Here is a 20,156-nt window from a genome sequence, read left to right on the forward strand (position 1 = left end):
GCCACTACCTTGTCTGCATCACCTCTAACTGTGTTCCCTCCCCATGTGTCTTCCTCCCCTGCCCACTGCATGTGGCCTGGCCCCTCCCACTGCCGTGGCCTGTCTCTACATCACCCCTGTTCGCCTGCCTTCGATGGCCTCCGGGCAGGACCATGGCGGGGCACTGGGGCCTGAGGAATTCAAGGCCTGCCTCATCAGCCTGGGCTACGACGTGGAGAATGACCGGCAGGTAGGAGCGCCGTGGCCCCAGTAGACTGACATTAACTGCTCTTCTCTTTCTCTCCTCCCCTCACCACCCACCCCTGGCACCCCGTGCTGTCTTCTGGCTCCCGTGCCTCCCCCGCCCCCTCTGCCTCTGTCACTTTCCCCCTTACCTGGTCTCTGGGCCTCCTGTCTCCTTGCTTCTCCACTGTCCTGTCTTCCGCTGTGCACATGGGGCCTCCTCTGGGCCTGGCCTCTGCTATGCCTGCGTCCTGGGAGCAGAAGCAGACAGGCAGCATGGACTCCGATGACTTCAGGGCTCTGCTTATCTCCACAGGATACAGCCTGGTATGCTGCGTCTGCCTCCCTGCCTCTGCTCCTCCTCCTTCCCTGGCCCTCACCGCCTCCGAGCTTGCATATCTTCCTGGGGACACTCCTCCACCTCCAGTGCACCATGGCCTTGCCTGCCTGCTCTGTGCTGCTGCACTGGAGGCTGGGGTCCCCCCACCCCCAAAAAAGCAAACCAACCTCCTCCTACAAGTGTTCAGGGAGCAGTCTCCCACTCTGCCCTTCTCTTTCTGTTTCTCCTTTTCTGCCCTCACCTTCCACAGTCCCCGTGTCCGTCCGTTCCCCCCTCTTCCCCCCCCCATTCCCCGGAGTAGGGAAGGAGGCTGAGGGACAAAGGCCCCAGGCCTGGCACTGGCTGTCAGCTTGCTGTCTTTGCATCTGTAGCAGCTCCACTAAGGACCGTGTCCTCTCCTTCCCCTCCCCTCCCCTCCCCTCCCCACAGGGTGATGCTGAGTTCAGCCGCATCATGAGCGTGGTGGACCCCAACCATAGTGGCCTCGTGACCTTCCAAGCCTTCATCGACTTCATGTCCAGGGAGACCACAGACACGGACACAGCTGATCAGGTCATCGCCTCCTTCAAGGTCCTGGCCGGGGACAAGGTGAGCTGAACCACAGAAGCATTGGGGCCATTGCTAAAACTTGAGCCAGTACTAGGTCAAGTGGGCAAGATTGGGTGGCTCAGAGTCCTGTCTTACGCCTCCAGAACTTCATCACTGCTGAGGAACTGCGGAGAGAGCTGCCCCCTGACCAGGCTGAGTACTGCATCGCCCGCATGGCGCCCTACCAGGGGCCCGATGCCGCTCCTGGCGCCCTTGACTACAAGTCCTTCTCCACAGCCCTCTATGGGGAGAGCGACCTGTGAGGCCTCAGCCACCCTGAACAGAGACTCCCTTGGCCTCCCGGAGGGGCTGAGGAGCCCTGCCCCACCCTGACTATCTATGCAAAGAGCTCTTTGTGGTCCTTCTAGGGGGTCAGGCAAGGAGGGGCTATGCAGGCCTCTCTTTCTCAGTCTTGTAGGGGAGGGAGGCTTAGCCGTCAGCTTTTCTGGTCTGCTAAATATATATGCCGTGTTGTGGGTTCTTAGCCTATACGGAGGGGACAACGGACCCCTGTGCCCCAGAGATATCCTTCTAGACCCAGGTCCCCTCTGCCCCTGAGGCCTCTTCAAAGCCTCTCACATCCAGGCCAAAGCTCCAAGTGCCTTGTCCAGGACCCGCCTGCCTGAGAGGACAGCAGACAGCACCCAGCTCCCTGGACGAGGCTCTAGTGGCTCCTCCCACCTCCCTGCCCTGTGCGATCCAATCCTGATCCCCAGGAGCAGAGGACCTGCCATAGCCCTTCTCCCCCTCAGGAGTGGCTGCTGGGGCAGCCGGCCCCGCCCACCTGGCCCTGTCTCACCTGGCCGAGTCTCAGATTTTCTAAGGACCAAAGCCAACAACAACACACAAAGAATGGAGCAGAAACAAACAAACAAAAAAATCATTTAAAAAAAAAAAAAGGAAAAAAAATTAAAAAAAAAAAACTATAAAAAAGTAAAACCTTCCAGAGAATTACTATTTACTTTATTAACTTACGGATTTATTATATAAATATATATCCATCTAGCTGCATATCTCTGCCACCTCTCACTCATAATGAAGACATAGCTGATTCAATGCCCCCCCACCCCCTCCTGATTTTCCCCTTGTGGCGGTGGGTGGGGTCTCTGGGGACCCCTGAGATGGAGACGGGCTGCTGGCCTGCCTGCCTGCTCGTTAATGGGGTTCTCTCCACCCGCCCCCTTGAATTTATTCTGATTGATTTTTATTTTCTTGGTTTCTGGATAAACCACCCTCTGGGGATGGGAGAATAAAACATGTAATATTTTTAAGAAGGGCTCTGGTGTCATCTTCTCCCTGCGTCCCTGTCCACGCCCCGGGGAGCTTACAGTGCCCCGGCCCAGTGCCTGTGGGTGGGTTGTGGGCCTCTCTAAGCAGGGATTGACACACGCGGGCTTCAAAGGGAGGGAAGGCAGTTCTGTTTGTGATGGCTCCGGCTCGTAATCCCAGCACTTGTGAGGCCAGCCAGGGCTACATAGCCAGAAGACAGACCCCATGGCCATCGCCCGTGTGACAGCTATTGGGCCCCAGACCCAGGCAGGCACTGCTCCCACATTCATCTTCCATCAATGGCACCACGCAGGGCAGCAGGGTGACCTCCATCAGCTCCAAACCTATGAGAAGGTAGCCACCTCCGACCACTGAAGAGAAAGAAAAGAGCTTGAGGCGGAGGCCTGGGGCGATGCTAGAACTGTGCGGTCCCTCAGGCCGGCTCACCTGTTTGTGGGTCAGGCAGACGACCCCCTCACCGCCATCCAGGTGTTGGCAGCAGTGGCCTGTGTGTGAGAGGCCAGGGTGAGTACACAGCAGCAGCAGCACAGGTCCCATGCACACCCTGCCCCGCCCCGCCCCGCCCCGCCCTGCCAGGAGTAGCACTCACGGAAGATGCAGGTGAGCCGGGCCGCACAGCACACGAAGCGCTCGAAGTCCACGCGGAGCCGGCTGTCCCGGTAGCGGCTAGTGAGGGACTGGGTCAGCTGGTTGTTGAGGTGGAAGCCTGCGAGGAGGCTACCTTGTTTATTGTGTCTACGGGATTCTCGTGTGCTGTCTTTTCATTTTAATGTATGCAGTGTGTTCACTTGTGTGTCCATAAGGAAGCATCTTCCTCAATCGTTCCTTTATGTATTGAGGAAGTCTGCTGAGATCCAGGACTCAAACCAGTTTGTCTAACTTCCTGTGGAGATCACTTGGCCCTCAGGCGGGTGCTGGGGATCCATACTCTGGCCCTCACACTTCAGTTGCAAGTACCTTACCTAAGCCACATTCCTGTGTGCTGCATTGTTTGGAAGAAGCTGGCCTCTTAAATAGCCAAGGACAGTCACCAGCCCCTGAGTCCTGCCCCCTCCTTCCAGGCGCCAGGAGTTCACCCTGTGGCTTACACAGCACTTGATCTAGAACTCGGGGCCTCCAGCATGTTAGATGAGCACTCTCCAACTGACGTGGGGGTTCTGCTGCTGTTGTGGAGTGTTGGGGGCGGGAACCCCAGGGCCCTCGCTGAAGCAAATGCTTTCTCCACCACGCTTGCCCTCAGCCCCTCACTGGCAGGCTCAGGTGCCAGCTCTCCCACTGACCTACATCCCCAGCCCTTTGCGAATTTAGCGTGACACTTAAGTTGCTTCTGCTTCTCAAGGTGCCAATGGGTGCAGCTATGCGGTTGCTCCTTCAGAGGCGGAAGGGCTATCTCCCTGCCTGGGTGCTGGAGAACACTGCTGTGTGACTGTGTGACTCCGCTTCTGAGGCCACAGTCTAGACATTAGCTGTGTCACATCTGCTGTACAGCACAATGCAACTGGAAGCCCCAAGGCCTAAGGACTTGTCCCTCCCAGTTTCCACGTGCCTCATACGGACTCAAAGACAACTGCACAAGTTTGAATTGTACGTTTGTGTACTCATTCAACAAATGCTATCACACACACACACACACACACACACGTGCACCACACTCCCAGAGCTAGGTGGCCTGAGGCAGGTCTGTGTCCCTCTGATGTTCATGTGCCCTTGAATATTGGTCTATGCTGGCCCAGGTCTGGAGGGAAACCAGGATAGATGACAGTAAAAGGACCCAAAAGCCCTCAGTCAACCTCTTAGAACTGCTGAGAATTCCCAAGCAGACATTCTCAGACTCCTATCCAAAAAGGCCTTTGGCATGTGCCAGGCACTCCGGGGTGAATGGGGGGATGGCCCAGTAAGTTCCTGCCCTCCTCTCTGTCCTGTGTCCACCGCTTTAGTTCAGCACCCTGGCCCCCACCTACTCTGATACCTTGGGATCATGTCTTCCATGTTCCTGGCCACTGCTCCAGGTCTCATACTTGTAGTCTCTCATGTCTCTCACTAGCCAACCGTGCCACCCCCTGCCTGCCCTGGCTCCTACTTAGTGGTCACAGATGGACCCAGCTGTGGGGCATGGAGCTGACTTGTCTTCTGGAATCTCCATAATCCCACCCTAACATTTCTCCATAGCTTAGGGTGGGATTTCCTTCCTCTGCTCTAACTCATAGCCTCAGAAGGTTCTTCAGGGTATCTGGGGTGTTCTGTGGCATCCTGTGGGCTCCCTGCCACACCAGACAGACATCAGCCATGTCACAGATAAGAGCGGTCAGAGCCTCCATGGGAGGAAATTGGCACGAGGCCTTGTGGACGGCCCATTAGGGATGGCCACAGCTGGAGGAACGCAGACAAGAATGTGAGGACTGGGTGCTGTCCCTACAGCCATCCCAGGTCCCCAGCCACACCTGCGGCAGTCAGCGCCAGCCTCAGTTCACAGGAGTTCATGGTCCCGGAGGCATCTTCGTCGAACTTGTCGAACGTGGCCTGGAGGATGGAGGCAGGTGGGAGTCACCATCACAAGACCAGCCGCAGAGTGATGCTCTTGCACCTTGAAGGAGCTAAGGGAGGGGCCTCTGAGGCAGGACAGGCGGGGCTCAGACTGCAGCTCTCCTGGCTCCCAGGCGGGCACCACTCTGCACCCGCTTGTCTGTGAGAGGGGAACAAGCTCCCAGGCTGATGGGGACACATTTGAATCCATCTATCCACAGGGGCTAGGGAGGACTCAGTAGCAGGGAGGCAGCACTGCGCTCAGTTCTGGGAGCCTTCAGATCCTCCCTTGAAGGAGCACCCATTAGTAGCTGGGCAGAGGCTCCTCCGAGGGGAGGTGACAGGCCTGTGGTCGGTCACCTGGCAAGGAAGGAGCTGAGTTTGGAGCTGGAACCAGAGGCAGCTCTAGAGCACTGCATTTAGTGCCCTCAGAGGGCCGCCCTGGGGTGACAGGGACTTTATATCCACCCCACTCGCATGTTAGTAGTGCCCCCTTGGTGGTCCACAGGATATCAGTGTCTAGAAGGAGGCACCTGCTCCCAACTCTCACCCACCTGCCATGACAGGAGATGGCCCCAGAGTTCCTGGAAGTGGTGTAAGGCCAATCTTTGCCCACGCTGCAGTGAGAACACCTGGTTACAATCAATGTACCCCTCTAAAAGGCAAGGGGAAACCCCAGCATCCCTGTCCCTCCTCTCCATACACCACCCCCCCACACACATACCCCAAAACACTGCACAAGCTGTTCGCAGGTCCTAAGCCCAATCTCTCCAGGGGTCCTGGTGTTGGCCCTCGCTGCAAAGAAGAAACCCAGCAGCCCTTGCATGCAGGCCAACATTGCAAGAGCTTTGCAGAGTAACTCCCGCAGGGGGCGTTTTGTAAAAACAGATGCTGAGAGTTCACGCCTGAAAAACCACCCAAGCTGGGTTTCTATGTCTCTGCCCCGCCTCTTAGAGGAAGTGGGCGGGGCTTCGAGTGACCTAGGCCCTCCTCTAACGGTGCAGGAGGCCTGGTTCCTGTGCCCGGAGGCGTGGCCGGGGCTCTATAGCCATGGTGCTCCAGTTGCAAGGACCCCCCACCTCAACCTCGAGCCGAACTCACCAGGCTCCAGAGCAATGCTTATTAAGGTCTGCAGCTGAAGAGCATTGAGTTCCTCCTCCTAATCAGGAAAGAACCGCCGGTGAGGCCACCAGCTCAAAACATCCAGTCAACGATCCCCGCTGGGACAGGCCCTGTGCTCCATACTGCTGAGGGCATTATCTGTGGCTGCCTTCTTAGGGTTCAGCTAGAGGAGGCAGCTCTGTCCTCAGAGTGGTCAGGACAGTGGTGGGAGACACTGTGGGACGCCACCGCGGGCAAATGGCAGAGGAAGGCACTTGGGAAAGATGTTTGAGTCTGGAACGGGATGTGAACCTTCAGAGAAAGGTGCAGACCCAGCAAAGGCCTTGAGACGCTTTGAGCATTCCCAGAACACACAAGAGGAAAGCATTGCGGATGTAAGGCAAAGACACCCCAAACCCCAGCAAAGTGACCCAGGTTTGTAACCCCAGCATTGGGTAACCTGAAGGAGGATGGGTAACCTGGGCTACATAGTTGTTCTTGGATATCCTGATCTATAATGTTTATTTGACTTGGGTTGGGTTTTTGTTTGTTTTTTTAAGACACCTAAGGAGAAGCCTGGATGGTGGTGGCACACGCCTGTAATCCCAGCACTCTGGGAGGCAGAGGCAGGGGGATTTCTGAGTTCGAGGCCAGCCTGGTCTACAGAGTGAGTTCCAGGACAGCCAGGAGAAACCCTGTCTCAAAAAAAAAAAAAAAAAAAAAAAAGACACCTAAGGAGAGAGGAGTGCTCAGTATCTTCTGGCCGGGCGCCCCAGTTCCCGACTCTTCTCACCTCTCCAGCCAGCTCCAAAAACAGCTGTGCCAACTCCAGCTCCAGGGGCTTGTAGGGGGCCTGTGGGTGGGGTGGAGGAGTTCAGTTCTTTCCCAAAGCCCTGCCCGCCCTGAGTCCTGTGCCGGCCCACAACAGTCCTCACCTGGAGGGCATCCAGGTCTGCGCTGATCACGTCATCGATCTCCCTGCAAATTACGGAAGAAGGAAGGAGTTCTGGCGGGGGAGGGGGTCTCGACAGAGGAAGTGGGTACAGTCAAAGGGCAGTGGGTATGGGGGAGAGAGAGCGAATCCCTGGGTAGGGCGGGGCTGGGAACGCAGGGCCGGGGGTTTGTGGTCCCTGGGTGGGGCTTGGTGCCAGGGGCGGGGCCAGGGAACTCTAGATTGAGGGTTGGGGGGGCAGGGCGGGGCTGGGAACGCAGGGCCCGGGGTTTGCGGTCCCTGGGCGGGGCTTGGGGCCAGGGGCGGGGCCAGGGGACTCTAGATTGAGGTTTCTGGGCGGGGGGCGGGGGCCTGCCTCTGGTAAGGGGAGGAAAGCACCGACTCACACTGCTGTGTGGCTGCGCTCCGAGAAGATGCGCAGCGTGAAGTCGGCTTCATCGCCCACGCGCGAGGCGCTGGGTACTATCAGGTAGTGGCCGGGCGGCAGGCGGCAGCGGCGGCTCACGTCGCGGCGGGCGCAGAAAACCGAGCGGTCCGCGCGCAGCAGTCCCGGTAAGAGCGCGCGGCTGCGCGGGGAGTCCCAGAGGTCCAGCAGCTGCGGGCGGGGCGCCATGACCACCACCCACCCGAGCCCCCCACCCGACCCTCTGATCCCCCCCACCCCGCCATTCCCCACACACACCCAGACTGTCTGGCCAGGCCCTCCCGTGTTCCCAGGCTTCCTGCCCTGGTCCACCGAGCCCTAGGGTGAGGCTGGGGCCGCATCTGATACCCACCTCCTCCGGAATCTGCAGGAAGAAAACACAACGGAATGAGGGCTGGAGAGCTCGCAGACTCCCCGCCCCTCCACACCTCTCACACCCCTCCTTTCTGGACCCTTAACATTTCCTCATCTCTGACCTAAGTCCCCTCTGACCCCGTCCCCAACCCTTTCCTTTCCACCTGTGCCCTCACCCCTTCTCTGCCCCTCCAGACCCTCACCTGGAACACGTGGAAGCCCACAGTGAGGTAAGTGAGGCCCTTGGCCCTCAGACAGCGGCGGTTGCGCTGGATGAGTGACAGCAGGACCGTGCACTTGGGGACTCGGCCTCCTCTGGCTGGGCCCCGTGCCCCTGCTGCTCCCCAGCCTCCCCAGGGCCCCTCTTCGTCATCGTCATCCTCTTCCTCATCAGGTTCCAGCAGTGTCAGCCGGAACTGGGGATTGGTCCAGAAGTTTTCTGACAGAGAAGAAGGTGGTGGAGTTCTCATCCTGACACAAGCCTCCCCCAAGTTTGCTTCTCAGGGGTCCCCAGGCCTCACCAGCACTGGGCTGGCTCCCACCGGAGTTGAAGCCTCGCACCCAGCGGCCCTGGAAGATGTGGATGTGCCAGCCGCCGCCAGCAGGGCTGGGGCCCAACACCTCAGGGCTCAGTGAACAGATCTGGACTGTGTTGAAGTGCGTGAGGAAGTCTTGAAGCTCCATCCTGGAAGGTACCGACCGTGAGAAGTACCCAGCCACCCCGGAGCCCGGCTCGAGGGACCCCAGAAGGGCCCTCAGTTCCTTAAATACTGCCGAATAACTTCCGATCTCCAGATTCCCCGAAATCTTCAGGCCTTGCCAAGGTCTCCAAGTCCTCACAAATACCCCACCTCTGGGAAGATTCACAAACGTCTCTCAATATGTTCAAATGAAATTCGAGAAATTGAGAAAAACCCTCAAATAGAGCTGGGAAGCTGTCCGAGCCGATAAGAGCTGCAGCGTCCGTCCGAGCCCGACACCCTTAGCCCACAGTGGAAGGGGAGAACTGGCTCCGCTCACCCCGGGGCATGCTTCAGGAGCAGACTCAATAGAGAAATAGAAAACTAGAAAAATCGTTTCAAATTACATATATTTAAAGCCCCGAATGTCACCAAGCCTCCCCCAGATCACCCTAAATGTGGTTCTGTTCCCATTAAAGCTCCCAAAATCACTGACTCCAAATTTCTTTGGTTCCCTCATGCCTGCAATCCCAGCCTTGCCCTTGGGGGAAGGCTGAGATCAAAAGACTGCCACGAATCCGGGGCTAGCCTGGTCTACATAGTGAGTTTTAGGCTAACCTAATTCCAGTGTTCTCCCTCTGAAAACAATGCCCTTTATAGTCCTGATCTTACTGCTTCTGCCCTGACTTTGCCAAAAATAGATTCAGATCCCCAAATCACAGCTGATAGGAACCATTGCTGTGCAACGTGAACCATCGACCCCATGAGTTTCTCTGTGTCCTTTCTGGCCCTGTGTTCTAAGGCTCCTGTCCCAGCGGACCACCCAACAGGTAGAGCTAGCCCCTAAGAACCTACCAGAACTCGCCATCCTCCTTTTTCACAAGCAGGGCATCTCGCCACTCTGAGGGGAGCATGTCCCAACGTGGACAGCTGAGGAGACCAATGTGAGAGGAAGGCATGTGGAGCCACGCCCCGGGCCACGCCCCATACCACGCCCCCGCCCACCCCAAGCCCATCCCACCTGTCACTCCAGGGCCCGGACCACTCCACGCGGCCCCAGGGATTCCTCAGCCGCAGCAGCCGCACCTTGGTGAAGCCCAGAGACATCTAAAGCCAAAATCATCAGTGAGGGTAGTGTTGGGGGCGTCGTTACAGAGGGTAGGGTTAGCCTAGTCTACCTATGGAGTGACTCACCTTGTGCGTGCCCGTGACTGAATAAGCATGTCCCTTCACCAGCCCTTCATCTGTGCGGATCTCACCCCGATCACTCTGGAGGAGGCCAAGATTGTGAGCCTCGGGTAGGAGATAGACCACTCTCCCTAGCCTCCCATCCCAGCCTCATGCTTCCAACCCCGGAGCTCTCCGACTCCGAGCAGCATAAAAAGCCAAGGGACTCAGAGAGGTGCTGGGGTGAACAGTTGGAGTGACAGAAAGGAGATGGGGGAAGCCGGGACTCTGCGTCACAGGCCTGGGATCCCAGCTACAGGGAAGGCTGCTGCGGGAAGATCACAAGTGCAAGGCCAGCGTGGGTAACGGGTAACTAGACGCTGCCTCGAAACGAAATGGAAAAATGGAGGGGGTGGGGGAATGGAGCTCACGTGTAGAGTGCCGGCATAGAATCTACCACTGAGGATGGGGGGCGGGGGGGGGGCGACAGCAGAAGGTAAGAACGACACTGGATGCGAAGGCTCCCCTCCCGCCCCATCCCCGACTGGGGGAGCTCAGTTCTCACCAGGGCAGTGGCCCCCACAAGGGACTCCTTGGCCAATGCGTGGCGAAGGGCAGCAAAGACACCTGGAGTGTTCTGTCTCAAGTAGAGGACCTCACCCACGCCTCCTGTAAAGTCCACAAACGCCTCATTCATGTGACCTCCTCGCATTACCTCGTAGGAACCGTGGAGCCTGTTGGAGGAGGTAGAGGTGGGTCTGAGGTACGTAGGAACACCTTGGGCCTGGGGGCTCTATCAGGATGAGGGTCCGCAGGACCTGTCCCCCATTGTGTATATGTGTATAGGATTTTTATATGTATGTGTTTTGTCTGCATGCGTGTCTGTGCACCACATGTCATGTGTGCAGTATCCATGGAGGCCTCGAATCCCTGGTACTGAAGTCACACACAGTTGTGACTGGGAATAAAAGCTAGGTCTTCTGGAAGAGCAGCTCGTGCTCAGAGCACTGAGCTGTCTCTACAGATCCTCCGCCCCACCCACCCCCTCCCTCTTGTCTTTGACGCCAAGCTTTGACTGCCAGAACTCACTCTGTAGACCACATTTGCCTCAAAATCCCAGAGATCCCCCTGCCTCTGCTCTCAGAGTACAAGAGACAAACGTTCTCCACCATGCTCAGCTAACTGGGTGTTTTTGTTTCGTTGTTTTGTTTTGGACATGGTATTGCTGCTCATCTCGGTCTGCCCTCAAACTTGCAATTCTCCTGCCTCAGTGTACTTGGTACTACTGTGATTACAGAAGTAGGCTACCGTGCCTGCCTCAATCCCTGGACTCTTCAGAGATGAGCTAGGGGCTCTGATACATGCTAAACCTGTGGTGTCTGGAAGCCACGGAAGGAGCTACCCAGCACCCTCAACACTCCCTGAATCTTTGCGGCTCTGGGAGCCTGTGGAGGCCATGTCTACGGGGACTTGTAGGCCTTCCTGTGCCTGGGATGGGAAAGAGTGGGCTGGGGGTATCTCAGAGGACCATGAGAGATGGGGTGAAGTTAAGGGCCTTTGAGGGAATAAGATTTGGCAAAGCCAGGGCCTGATAGACGGATGGCGTTTCAGGATCCTTGGGAAATATGAGTGTCAGTGGGGGTCTAGAAATGTTTGTGGAAGATCCTGCTGGGTAGTGGTGCTTGCCTTTAATCCCAGCACTCAGGAGGCAGAGGCAGGCAGATCTCTATGAGTTTGACGTCACCCTGATCTAGAGTTCCAGGACAGCCAGGGCTACACAGAAAAACTCTGTCTCAAAAAACCAAAAATAAATAAATAAATAAACAAATAAATAAATAAATATTAGATTAACAGGCTGAATCTTATGCCTCAGTGGTAGAGCCCCTGCCTAGAATCCCCCAGTGAGGGGCTGGGGCGTGGCTCAGTGGTAGAGCCCCTGCCTAGAATCCCCAGTGAGGGGCTGGGGCGTGGCCCAGCATGCACATGATCACAGGTTCTGTCTCCAGCACACACACACTCCTTCCTAGATTTAGTCAGGGTTGTGGTGCATGCCTGTATTCTATGTACACAAGAGCTCAACAAAGGAGGATTATGAGTTCAAGGCCAACCTGGCCTACATAAAATGAGACAGTTGGTAGAGCATACATGAAGCCCTGAGTTCGATCCCTCATACCGCATAAACCTGGGGTGGTGGCCCACACCTATAGCCCCTGCACTTCTGAGGTAGAGGCAAGACCATCGGTTCACGGTCTCCTTTGGCTACAGCTAATTCCTGGACAAGCTGGGCTATATGAGGTCCTTTCTCAATAAATATAAAATAAAATATCAAAAACTGAAGATTCTTCCAGGAGAGCGCGGTGATACTAGGACCATGGCGGCTATGACTTGATTCGGGGTCCTTGGTTGGGTATCTGGAGGACCCCCAGTGTCCGTACTCTACATGGCTTGGGCCTGTTCTTGGGGCTGCAGCTGGGAGGGGCTGGAGTCCTTACTTGGCATAGGCCTTTTCCAGTAGTGGGGCCCAGAACTCATTCCTTTGTTCCGAGCGCACAAACATCAACTTCCCCTCACGCACAGGCAGTTTGTCATCTACCACCACATCCACCCAGCGGCCAAACTGCCAGAGCTGTGAAAACAAAAATAACAAAACAAACAAACAAAATAAAACAGGGCAGGAACTGCTCAGCTTCCAGACCCTGCCTGAATCCTACTGCAACGCCCGCAATTCTGCCTTCCACTTCCCAAGTTCTGGAATTCCAATCCCCCTGCACTGGGGTGGGCACACAATGGTAACTGTGAAGCCTCTGTCATCATGCTACCATGGGGGAAACTGAGGCACAGAGAGAGGAACCGAGCTCTACCTGAAAATGGAAGACCCCCGCGTAGCCATCATGGAAACCTTGTCCAGGGGGCACCACCCGGTACAGGAGTCTGGGGTAGAGGGTGAGGGAGGCAGCGGCTGCAAGGAGCCAGCAGTTTCCTGGGCGGAGGAGAGGGTCTCAGATTAGATCAGAGGGGACCAGAGACCAGCAAACGGAAGAACGAAGACATGGGGACAGGAGACATGGGGACAGGAGACAGAGAAGAGGAGCTGTTCAGGTCCTGGGGCAGGGGCTCCGGATGGTCACGAGGGGCTCACCCAAGCTTCCCTGGCACACGTCGGTTCTGCTCATGTCTTCGCAGATGAACTGGGGCTCAGCACAAAACTCCTGGAAGATTAGGGCTCCAGTGAAGCCAGGTAAGGGAAGGCCGGAGCAACCAGAGGTCAGAGGCCTGGGGCCCTGACACCAGTATCCCAGGCAATGAGGGACGGCCTCCAGCCTTGGGAAGGTCTGAGGGTGGGGGTTCGCCTTCCTGGATCCCCCTGAACCCCGTGAGGCTGCCCTTATCTCCCAGTTGCTCTTCCTTAGAACCAGGGTTCTAGACCCCAGCCTGCCTCTCTTACACCCAAGGGTTCATGTCCTGGCCCTCCTCCCTTAGACACACATAAGTCCATGCCCTAGCCCTCCTCCCTCAGACCCAGGCCCTTGCCCTCCTCCCTCAGACCCAGGAGGAGTCCATGCTCTGGCCCTCCTCCCTCAGATCCAAGAGTCCAGGTCCTGGCCTTCCTCCCTCAGACCTAGGAATCCTTGCCCTGGCCCTCCTCCCTCAGACCCAGGAGGAGTCCATGCCCTGGCCCTCCTCCCTCAGATCCAAGAGTCCAGGTCCTGGACTTCCTCCCTCAGACCTAGGAGTCCTTGCCCTGGCCCTCCTCCCTCAGACCCAGGAGGAGTCCAGGCCCTGGTCCTCCTCCCTCAGACCCAAGAGTCCATGCCCTGGCCCTCCTCCCTCAGACCCAAGAGTCCAGGTCCTGGCCCTCCTCTATCAGACTCAGGAGGAGTTCAGGCCCTGGCCCTCCTCCCTCAGACCCAAGGGTCCAGGCCCTGGCCCTCCTCCCTCAGACCCAGGTCCCAGCCCAGCCCCACTTTACATGAGGCCTCTTCCATTCCACCCCTTTGGCCTTCTCTGAGTCAGGTCCCAGCTTGTCATAGCCAAGGGCATCAGGGCCAGCAGGGAAGCAAGGGTCACGAAACAGGATCCCGGAATCCAGGCAAGCTGTTCGGATGGCTTCGTAGTCCTGGCCTTTAAAGAGCTGTGGGCCCCCAGCTCCAGCCGCGGCCCCGTCGTCCACCAGCTGGATGGTGACCTTCCTGTTGCCAGTCGCCATTCGGACACTCTGGGCACACAGATGGACCCAAGCCCTTTAACCCTCTGAGTCATGAGGCGGGGCTTCTGCTCCATTTGTACCCTGTTGGGGGTCTTTAGGCACGGAGGAGCATTCTCTCTTGTTAACATTAATTGGTGGTTTGAGGCGCGAGGGAGCAGGGACGCCTCTTCAGTGGTTTCCTCCCTGGGGCGTGGAGCCTTCAGTTGTGGCCAGTTTAGCAGCTAATGACCAGCAGCACACAAAAGGTAGGCAGGCCTAAAGGACCAGCCTGCGCTCTGGGAGCGCCAGGAAGGAGGTCAGTGTGGGGGTGTATTTCTGCCCGCTTGGTCCTGTTGCCACATCTCAGCCCAGCCCAGCCTGGCTGTTTCCTTAGCTGCGTCGGGGGTGGGGTGGGGGTGGGGTGGGGGAGCACTCTTTGCATCCACATCTCCAAGGCCCTTTAACCTCTTACGTTGAGATGTGGTCTCCCTGAGTTTCTGAGGTTAGCCTTGGGCTCCCAAGTCCTTTTGCCTTAGGGTCCCAGGTCCTAGATCTACTGCTGTATCTGTGGGTTTGTTTTTGGTGGATTTTGTCCTTTTGTTCCTTTGGTTTTGGTTTGGGTTTCTCTCTGTAGCCCTGGTTATCCTGGAACTCAACTCTGTAGACCAGGCTGGCCTCAAACTCAGAGGCCAGCCTCTGACTGCTGGGATTAAAGGTGTGTACCAGTTTTAAAGGGGAGGTTAGTTTTTATTGTTATTGGTTTGGTTTCTTCTTGTTGAAACAAGGTTTCACTATATAGACCAGGCTGGCCTTGAATTTACAGAGGTCTACTTGCCTGAAATCAAAACCGTACACCAGGACACCAGCTTCTACATCTGATTCCATCTCCCATTTCTGGTCCTTCAGTGTCAACTCGCAGCCCACATGTGGCCTGGGCCACTCACCTTAGCACCAACATTGCTTTTAGGCTCCGCCCCACAGTTACCTGGCAATAGTCAGGTGTGCCTGGTTTACTACAGAAGGGGCGCTTGGCACCCTTCTCTCTCTCTTACTCTCTGCCCCCTTTCTCCCCTTCTCCATCCCCCTCTCTCCACGTTTCTCTCCCCCCCCCCCCTTTCCAACTCCCCTTCCTGTGCCCTAAATGAACTCTATACCATACTGGTACCTCAGGGAGAAGGGATGTCTCAGCATAGGCCCACTGAGTGTCATCTCCTTCCACCTCACCATACCTGGCCCTTTCATTCATATATATATATATATATATATATATATATATATATATATACATACATAACCTGGTTTCCTTTCCGGCTCACTCTGCTACACTCTGCTAGCTCTCAGGAAGGTAGACCACAGCTAGGTCACCCAGGCAAGGCTGACTACAGAAAACAGGTTCTGCTCTGGGCTGTGGATGTGGGCTCACCTGTGCCCAGGATGCTGCGGCCCCTTCCGAAGCTGCGCAGGCCCTATGAGGCAGACGGAGGAGGATCCTTGGCGAGGAGGATCCTGACTTGCCTTTCTGAGCTTCTGGCCCTGGAGGAGCCTAGTCACTCTGATTTTGCTGAGATGTTGACAACTCAAGCTTTCAACATCTTCCATCCAACCCTGTCCCTCCCAAGCACCATGGCCAACAATAGGGGTTGTCTGAGGCAGGAGGAGCACAAGTTCTACCGTAGTCTTAGCTTATAGCAAATACCAGGCAGCCTAAACTACGAGAGACCCAGTAAAGAAACAAAGAAACATCCCACCACCGATTTTTCTCCCTTTCTCCAACTTCCTGTGGAGTTGCCGGGGTTGCACCAAGACCCACGTGACAGGTGCCTGGTTCACTTGTGACTCGAGCTCTGGGGAGGAAGAGACCAGAGGAACCTGAATTCCAGGCCTGCCTCCACTAAACGGTGGGACAAAGGACTGTGTGTCTTGAGTTAAGTCACATACACGCCATGTGCCTCAGTTTCTTTCTTTCTTCCTTTCTTTTCTTTCTTTCTTTTGGTTTTTTTTTTGTTTTGTTTTTTTGTTTTTGTTTTTGTTTTGTTTTTTAGATTTGGTTTTTTGGAGACAGGGTTTCTCTGTGTAGCCCTGGCTGTCCTGGAACTCACTCTGTAGACCAGGCTGGCCTCGAACTCAGAAATCCACCTGCCTCTGCCTCCCAGACTGCTGGGATTAAAGGCATACACCACCAGCCACCACCGCCCGGCTCCTTAGTTTCTTCAAACAGCAGTGTGTGTCAGTGGTTTGCCTTCCAGCCTCCTTTTTTTTCTTTTTTTCTTTTTTGGCCTGGGCTGGAGCTAAGTGCGGACCCCTACACTCCAGTCAAACTTCTAGGGCTGCGCTCCCTCCTGAACCCAGAAACTCTTCTGGACAGTCAACGCTGTGGCTAGAGATAGCCACTTGGCTCTGAGATGACCCCTCCCTTCAGATCACATCTGACGCAGACCCGCCAATCACACTGCAGCAGCCTCTGGCCACCTCCCCCAGCCACGCCCCCAATGTTGATCTTTGCGATCTTTGCTAGCCTCTTCCTTACTCCGGCGAGTTGCTTACCTCAGAAGCTGAGGGTGACTTGCAAGCACAGCCAAGCGATGGGGTCGGGGATGGGGGTGGGGAAGAGACACGAGTCCCCCAAGTGTGAAACCATACTCCAGGTGTCCAGATGTGGTGAAACCCAGCTGGGTTTGTTAGGTTTGTTATTTGTTTTTGAGACAGAGTCTCAGTGGCCTGGAAGTCACAGTGTGGATCAGACAACAGGCTTCCATCTCACAGAGCCCCACCTGCACCTGCCTTCTGTGTACCGGGATTTAAGACGTGCATCACCACATCCAGCTGTAATGAGGACTTTTCTTAGTGGTGCACCCAAGGAGGCGACAGCAGGAGGGTCGGCAAGGTCATTCTTGGTCACACATGGAGTTGGAGATGAAGCCGGAATGCAGGGAAGGAGAAGGGAGATGCAGGGCCCCGATGACGCAGGCAGGCAGGCAGGCGCGAGCAGCCACACAACCTGTTCTGTGAGTTGATGAGGTCCTAGTTCTGTGCTACGGACACACCTTTCCTACAAGGTTCGTTTGAGGTCAACTTGACCATGTCCTTGGAAAACCATATTCTGACAGCCCTAGAAATGAGAGCCCTAAACTAGTCCCTGAAGGCGGGGTCATTACAGTGCACATCCAGTCCCCAAGGTACACATAATCCCTGTAATCTGCTCAAAGAAAGGCAGAAGTATCTAGAATATTCTAGCAACACGGCACACCGACTCACCAATTCAAACTCAGCTTTAGCATTCACTATGTCAATTAATAAGCCAATGAATATGCAAATGGGAAATCATTTCTAAACTCCAGCATGGCCACCCAGGAAGGCTGGTGTCTCTGGCAGCTGACTACTGGAAGTCCTGGTCATAACTGCCCGTCTAGCTTTTTAGAAACTGCTAGCGTGAGGGGCTGGAGACGTGGCTTGATGGGGAAAAGCACTTTCTGCTCTTCCAGCGGACCTGGATTTGGTTCCTAGCACCCATGTGGACACTCACAGCTGTCTGCAGCTCCATCCCTGGACTCTGACGATGTCTTCTGGCCTCTTTTAGCACCTGATGCAAATGCATACACGCAGGCAAAACACTCATACACATAAAATAGTATTTTTAAAAATATATTGGTTGTGTGGGCTAGGCTTGGTGAGATGCACCTTTAATCTCAGAGCTAGAGAGGTAGAGGGCGTGGATCTCTGTAAGGTCTACGTGAGGGCTACATTAGCAAGTTCATGCCAGCCAGGGCTATATAGTGAGACCTTGTTGTAAAAAAAAAAGTGTGTTTTGTGTGTGTGTGTGTGTGTGTGTGTGTGTGAGAGAGAGAGAGAGAGAGAGAGAGAGAGAGAGAGAGAGAGAGCGCGAGAGAGAATGCAGAGAGCATGTCAGCATGTCAGGTGTTCTCACCGATCCCGGAGCTATCAAGCCCAGCAATCTCCAGTCCCCTCCTCCCCATCTCAGTCTCCACAGCACCGAAACTTCCGGTGTCTGCTCAGGAACACACGCATCTCTATATGTGGCTCTGGTGACTTGGTCTCATGTCCCCTTGTTTGCTTTTTGAGACAGGTTTTGCTGTGCAGGTGCCACTCTCTAGCTTTCCATCCTCCTGCCTCAGTGCCCTGAGTGCTGGACTCACAGAAATGTGCCACCAAACCCTGTTTCCATTTGGCTTCTGTTTTGTCACTGACTGACTCCCCTGGGAAAGAGCGGCCCACACCGGGGAAAGCGGCCGCCCCCAACAGGTGAGTTATTAGCACATACTTAGGTGTATTAGCTTGATGTGATAGACTGAGATCCTGAGAAACAGAATCTGGGAGGCAGCTGTGTCCAAGAGGACCGACTGGAGAGGCAAGCTGATACTTAAGATCCTTGCAAGAGACCCTGACACCAGGGCTGAGACCGGCTCAGGAGAAGACAGCCTGCTCAGCACGCATGAAGCCCTCCCTGGGTTCGATCCCCTGAATTTGTTCCTCTGGGGGAGCAACACGTGTTCTTACCCACCGAACTCCAGCCTCGATGGACTGGGTTTTTTTGGCTTTTTTTTTTTTTTTTTTTTTTTTTTGAGACAAACTCTTCTCAGGTAGTCCAGGCTAGCCTCACTAGACAGTGAAGATAACTTTGAACTTCTGATTCTCTTGCCTCCACCTCCTGAGCACAGGAACTACAGGTGTGCAGCACCACACTAGCTTTACAATGAGAGCTACCCAGGATTCAGTGCGCTCTAGCCAAGCGCTCTAGCGCTAGGATAAAGCTTTCAGCTGACTCAAAGGGACTACACATATTCATAAGGCAGAGGATGGCTACTAAGCATCCCCAGGCCACCCAAGAGCCAGGGTTCTACCCAGATCTTTTGGCATGGTGAGGACGTTGAGGTAGAGAGGCACCATGAGTTCCAGTCAGCCTGGGTTACAGAGTAAAACCTTGTCAAAAAATAGAAATTAGAAACAAACAAACAAACAAAGAATAAGAAAATAGAAAAGAAGATTCAGCTGGGCAGCGGTGGCACACGTGACGGGGGCAGTCACATCTCTGATCTCTGCTCGAGGCCAGCCTGGTCTACAGAGTAGGTTCAAGGATAGCCAGGACTCCACAGAGACTGTCTCTAAAAACCAAAAAAGGAAAAGGAAGAGGAAGATGAGGGGGATGGGAGGTGGATACGAAGAAGAAGAAGGAGAAGGAGAAGGAGAAGAAGAAGACAACGACAATGACAAAGAACCAGCGTATTTAAGGTCCAACCCCAGGAAGACAGAAGGATTATTGTTACATTGTTCTCAAAGTCCATCTTGTGACATGGGAGACAATGTCTCCCTTAGCCAGAACTTCTTTTTTTCCTCCCTGTCTTTGGCCAAAACATCATGACTGACCTTGACATTCTGGGGTCTAGTTACAAATGTTTCTCTGCAAATAAACAGTCCCGAAGTAGACAGACTGTGCTGGATGCAGCAGGTGAGGATCAGGGAAGAGATGTGAGACTCCTGATGCTATCTCAAGACCAGCACAGGTCCCGGCTTCTGTAGAGCTCAAGGATGATTAACCACAAGGTAATATCTTCAATGTTTAGGCATGGTTTCTTTTTAGAATTGCAGAGTGGAGGCAAACGTCTGTGTGCCAAGGGAGCCAGGGCAGCCTCCTGTACATCTGTGTGTGTGTGTGTGTGTGTGTGTGTGTGTAGGCCAGAGTGAGACATGGGGAGATGGCTCAGTGGTTAAGACCTCTACCAGAGGTCCTGAGTTCAATTACCAGCAACCACATGGTGCTCACAACCATCTGTAATAGGATCTGATATACACAAAATAATTATTTTTTTTTAAAAAAAGAAAAAGCAGAAGCCACAGACGCTGGCTGCTAAATGGACAATCTCTGGATGATGGACTTATTGGAATTAGGGCTTCACTGGGCCCTGGACCTGGGTCTTCCACTTCTTGCCCCTCTACCTCCTCCTGAGCCTGTGTTTTTCACTATGAGTATGAATTTGAGGTCGTGGCCCACTAACCCTCAGGCCTGGTCTGGAAACTGAGGAAGAGAGATACAAGGAAGGTGTTAGTCAGTGTGACTACAGATTAGCAACGATATTCCATACTGACCTTTGTTCACTAAGGCTCACTGGTGTGTCTGGTTGTATTGGAGAAAAAGAAAGATCTGGAAATGTTGCAGGATATTTGATCACACTATGAACCTCAAGATTGTGCTGTTTACTGGAAAAAACCTGTTTCTAGTTGTGGTGTGGCTCAGCGATTAGCACACAGCTTTAACCCCTCTGGCTGGACTATAGACTCAGCTTTAATCCCAAACAATGAAGGTAGGGTTAGTT

General features: G+C 54.8%; 2 protein-coding genes and 2 long non-coding RNA genes across 4 annotated transcripts in view; 3 read left to right on the forward strand and 1 right to left on the reverse strand.

The window, feature by feature from the left end:
* Actn4 (actinin alpha 4) overlaps positions 1-2,424 on the forward strand; it is a 65,023-nt gene extending 62,599 nt beyond the window's left edge. Inside the window, exons 18-20 of the mRNA XM_052167355.1 lie at positions 149-229; positions 992-1,150; positions 1,255-2,424. Of these exons, the coding sequence (XP_052023315.1) occupies positions 149-229; positions 992-1,150; positions 1,255-1,413 (399 nt within the window). The 3' untranslated portion in view covers positions 1,414-2,424. The remainder of the gene's footprint in view (positions 1-148; positions 230-991; positions 1,151-1,254) is intronic.
* On the reverse strand, positions 2,097-14,070 carry Capn12 (calpain 12). Its single transcript, XM_052167397.1, has 21 exons — positions 13,612-14,070; positions 12,781-12,850; positions 12,503-12,621; positions 12,134-12,267; positions 10,207-10,375; positions 9,669-9,743; positions 9,496-9,581; positions 9,330-9,404; positions 8,316-8,479; positions 7,998-8,233; positions 7,793-7,804; positions 7,403-7,611; positions 7,000-7,042; positions 6,858-6,917; positions 6,065-6,122; positions 5,688-5,758; positions 5,518-5,580; positions 4,882-4,960; positions 3,030-3,146; positions 2,867-2,925; positions 2,097-2,790 (listed from the first exon to the last, which is right to left on the reverse strand). The coding sequence occupies exons 1-21, from the start codon at positions 13,846-13,848 to the stop codon at positions 2,764-2,766; spliced, it is 2,163 nt and encodes a 720-aa protein (XP_052023357.1). The 5' UTR covers positions 13,849-14,070; the 3' UTR covers positions 2,097-2,763.
* On the forward strand, positions 7,483-8,283 carry LOC127672174 (uncharacterized). Its single transcript, XR_007974843.1, has 3 exons — positions 7,483-7,568; positions 7,811-8,024; positions 8,189-8,283. It is a non-coding gene; the product is annotated as an uncharacterized LOC127672174 (long non-coding RNA).
* Positions 8,393-8,970, forward strand: LOC127672196 (uncharacterized). The gene is made up of 2 exons (XR_007974865.1): positions 8,393-8,486; positions 8,590-8,970. It is a non-coding gene; the product is annotated as an uncharacterized LOC127672196 (long non-coding RNA).
* Positions 14,071-20,156: the final 6,086 nt, after the last annotated feature.

The sequence above is a fragment of the Apodemus sylvaticus genome, chromosome 1, assembly GCF_947179515.1.
Source record: "Apodemus sylvaticus chromosome 1, mApoSyl1.1, whole genome shotgun sequence".
Classification (NCBI taxonomy): domain Eukaryota; kingdom Metazoa; phylum Chordata; class Mammalia; order Rodentia; family Muridae; genus Apodemus; species Apodemus sylvaticus.

Bases quoted from the DNA above. Each gene is read 5' to 3' on its own strand.
- Capn12 (XM_052167397.1), bottom strand. From the start codon at position 13,848: ATGGCGACTGGCAACAGGAAGGTCACCATCCAGCTGGTGGACGACGGG. The intron at 10,376-12,133 runs GTAAGGACTCCA...CTCCTCCAACAG, and splicing joins CTGGAAAAGGCCTATGCCAA to GCTCCACGGTTCCTACGAGG. The intron at 5,581-5,687 runs GTATGTGTGTGG...TTCTCACTGCAG, and splicing joins AGCTTGTGCAGTGTTTTGGG to CGTGGGCAAAGATTGGCCTT.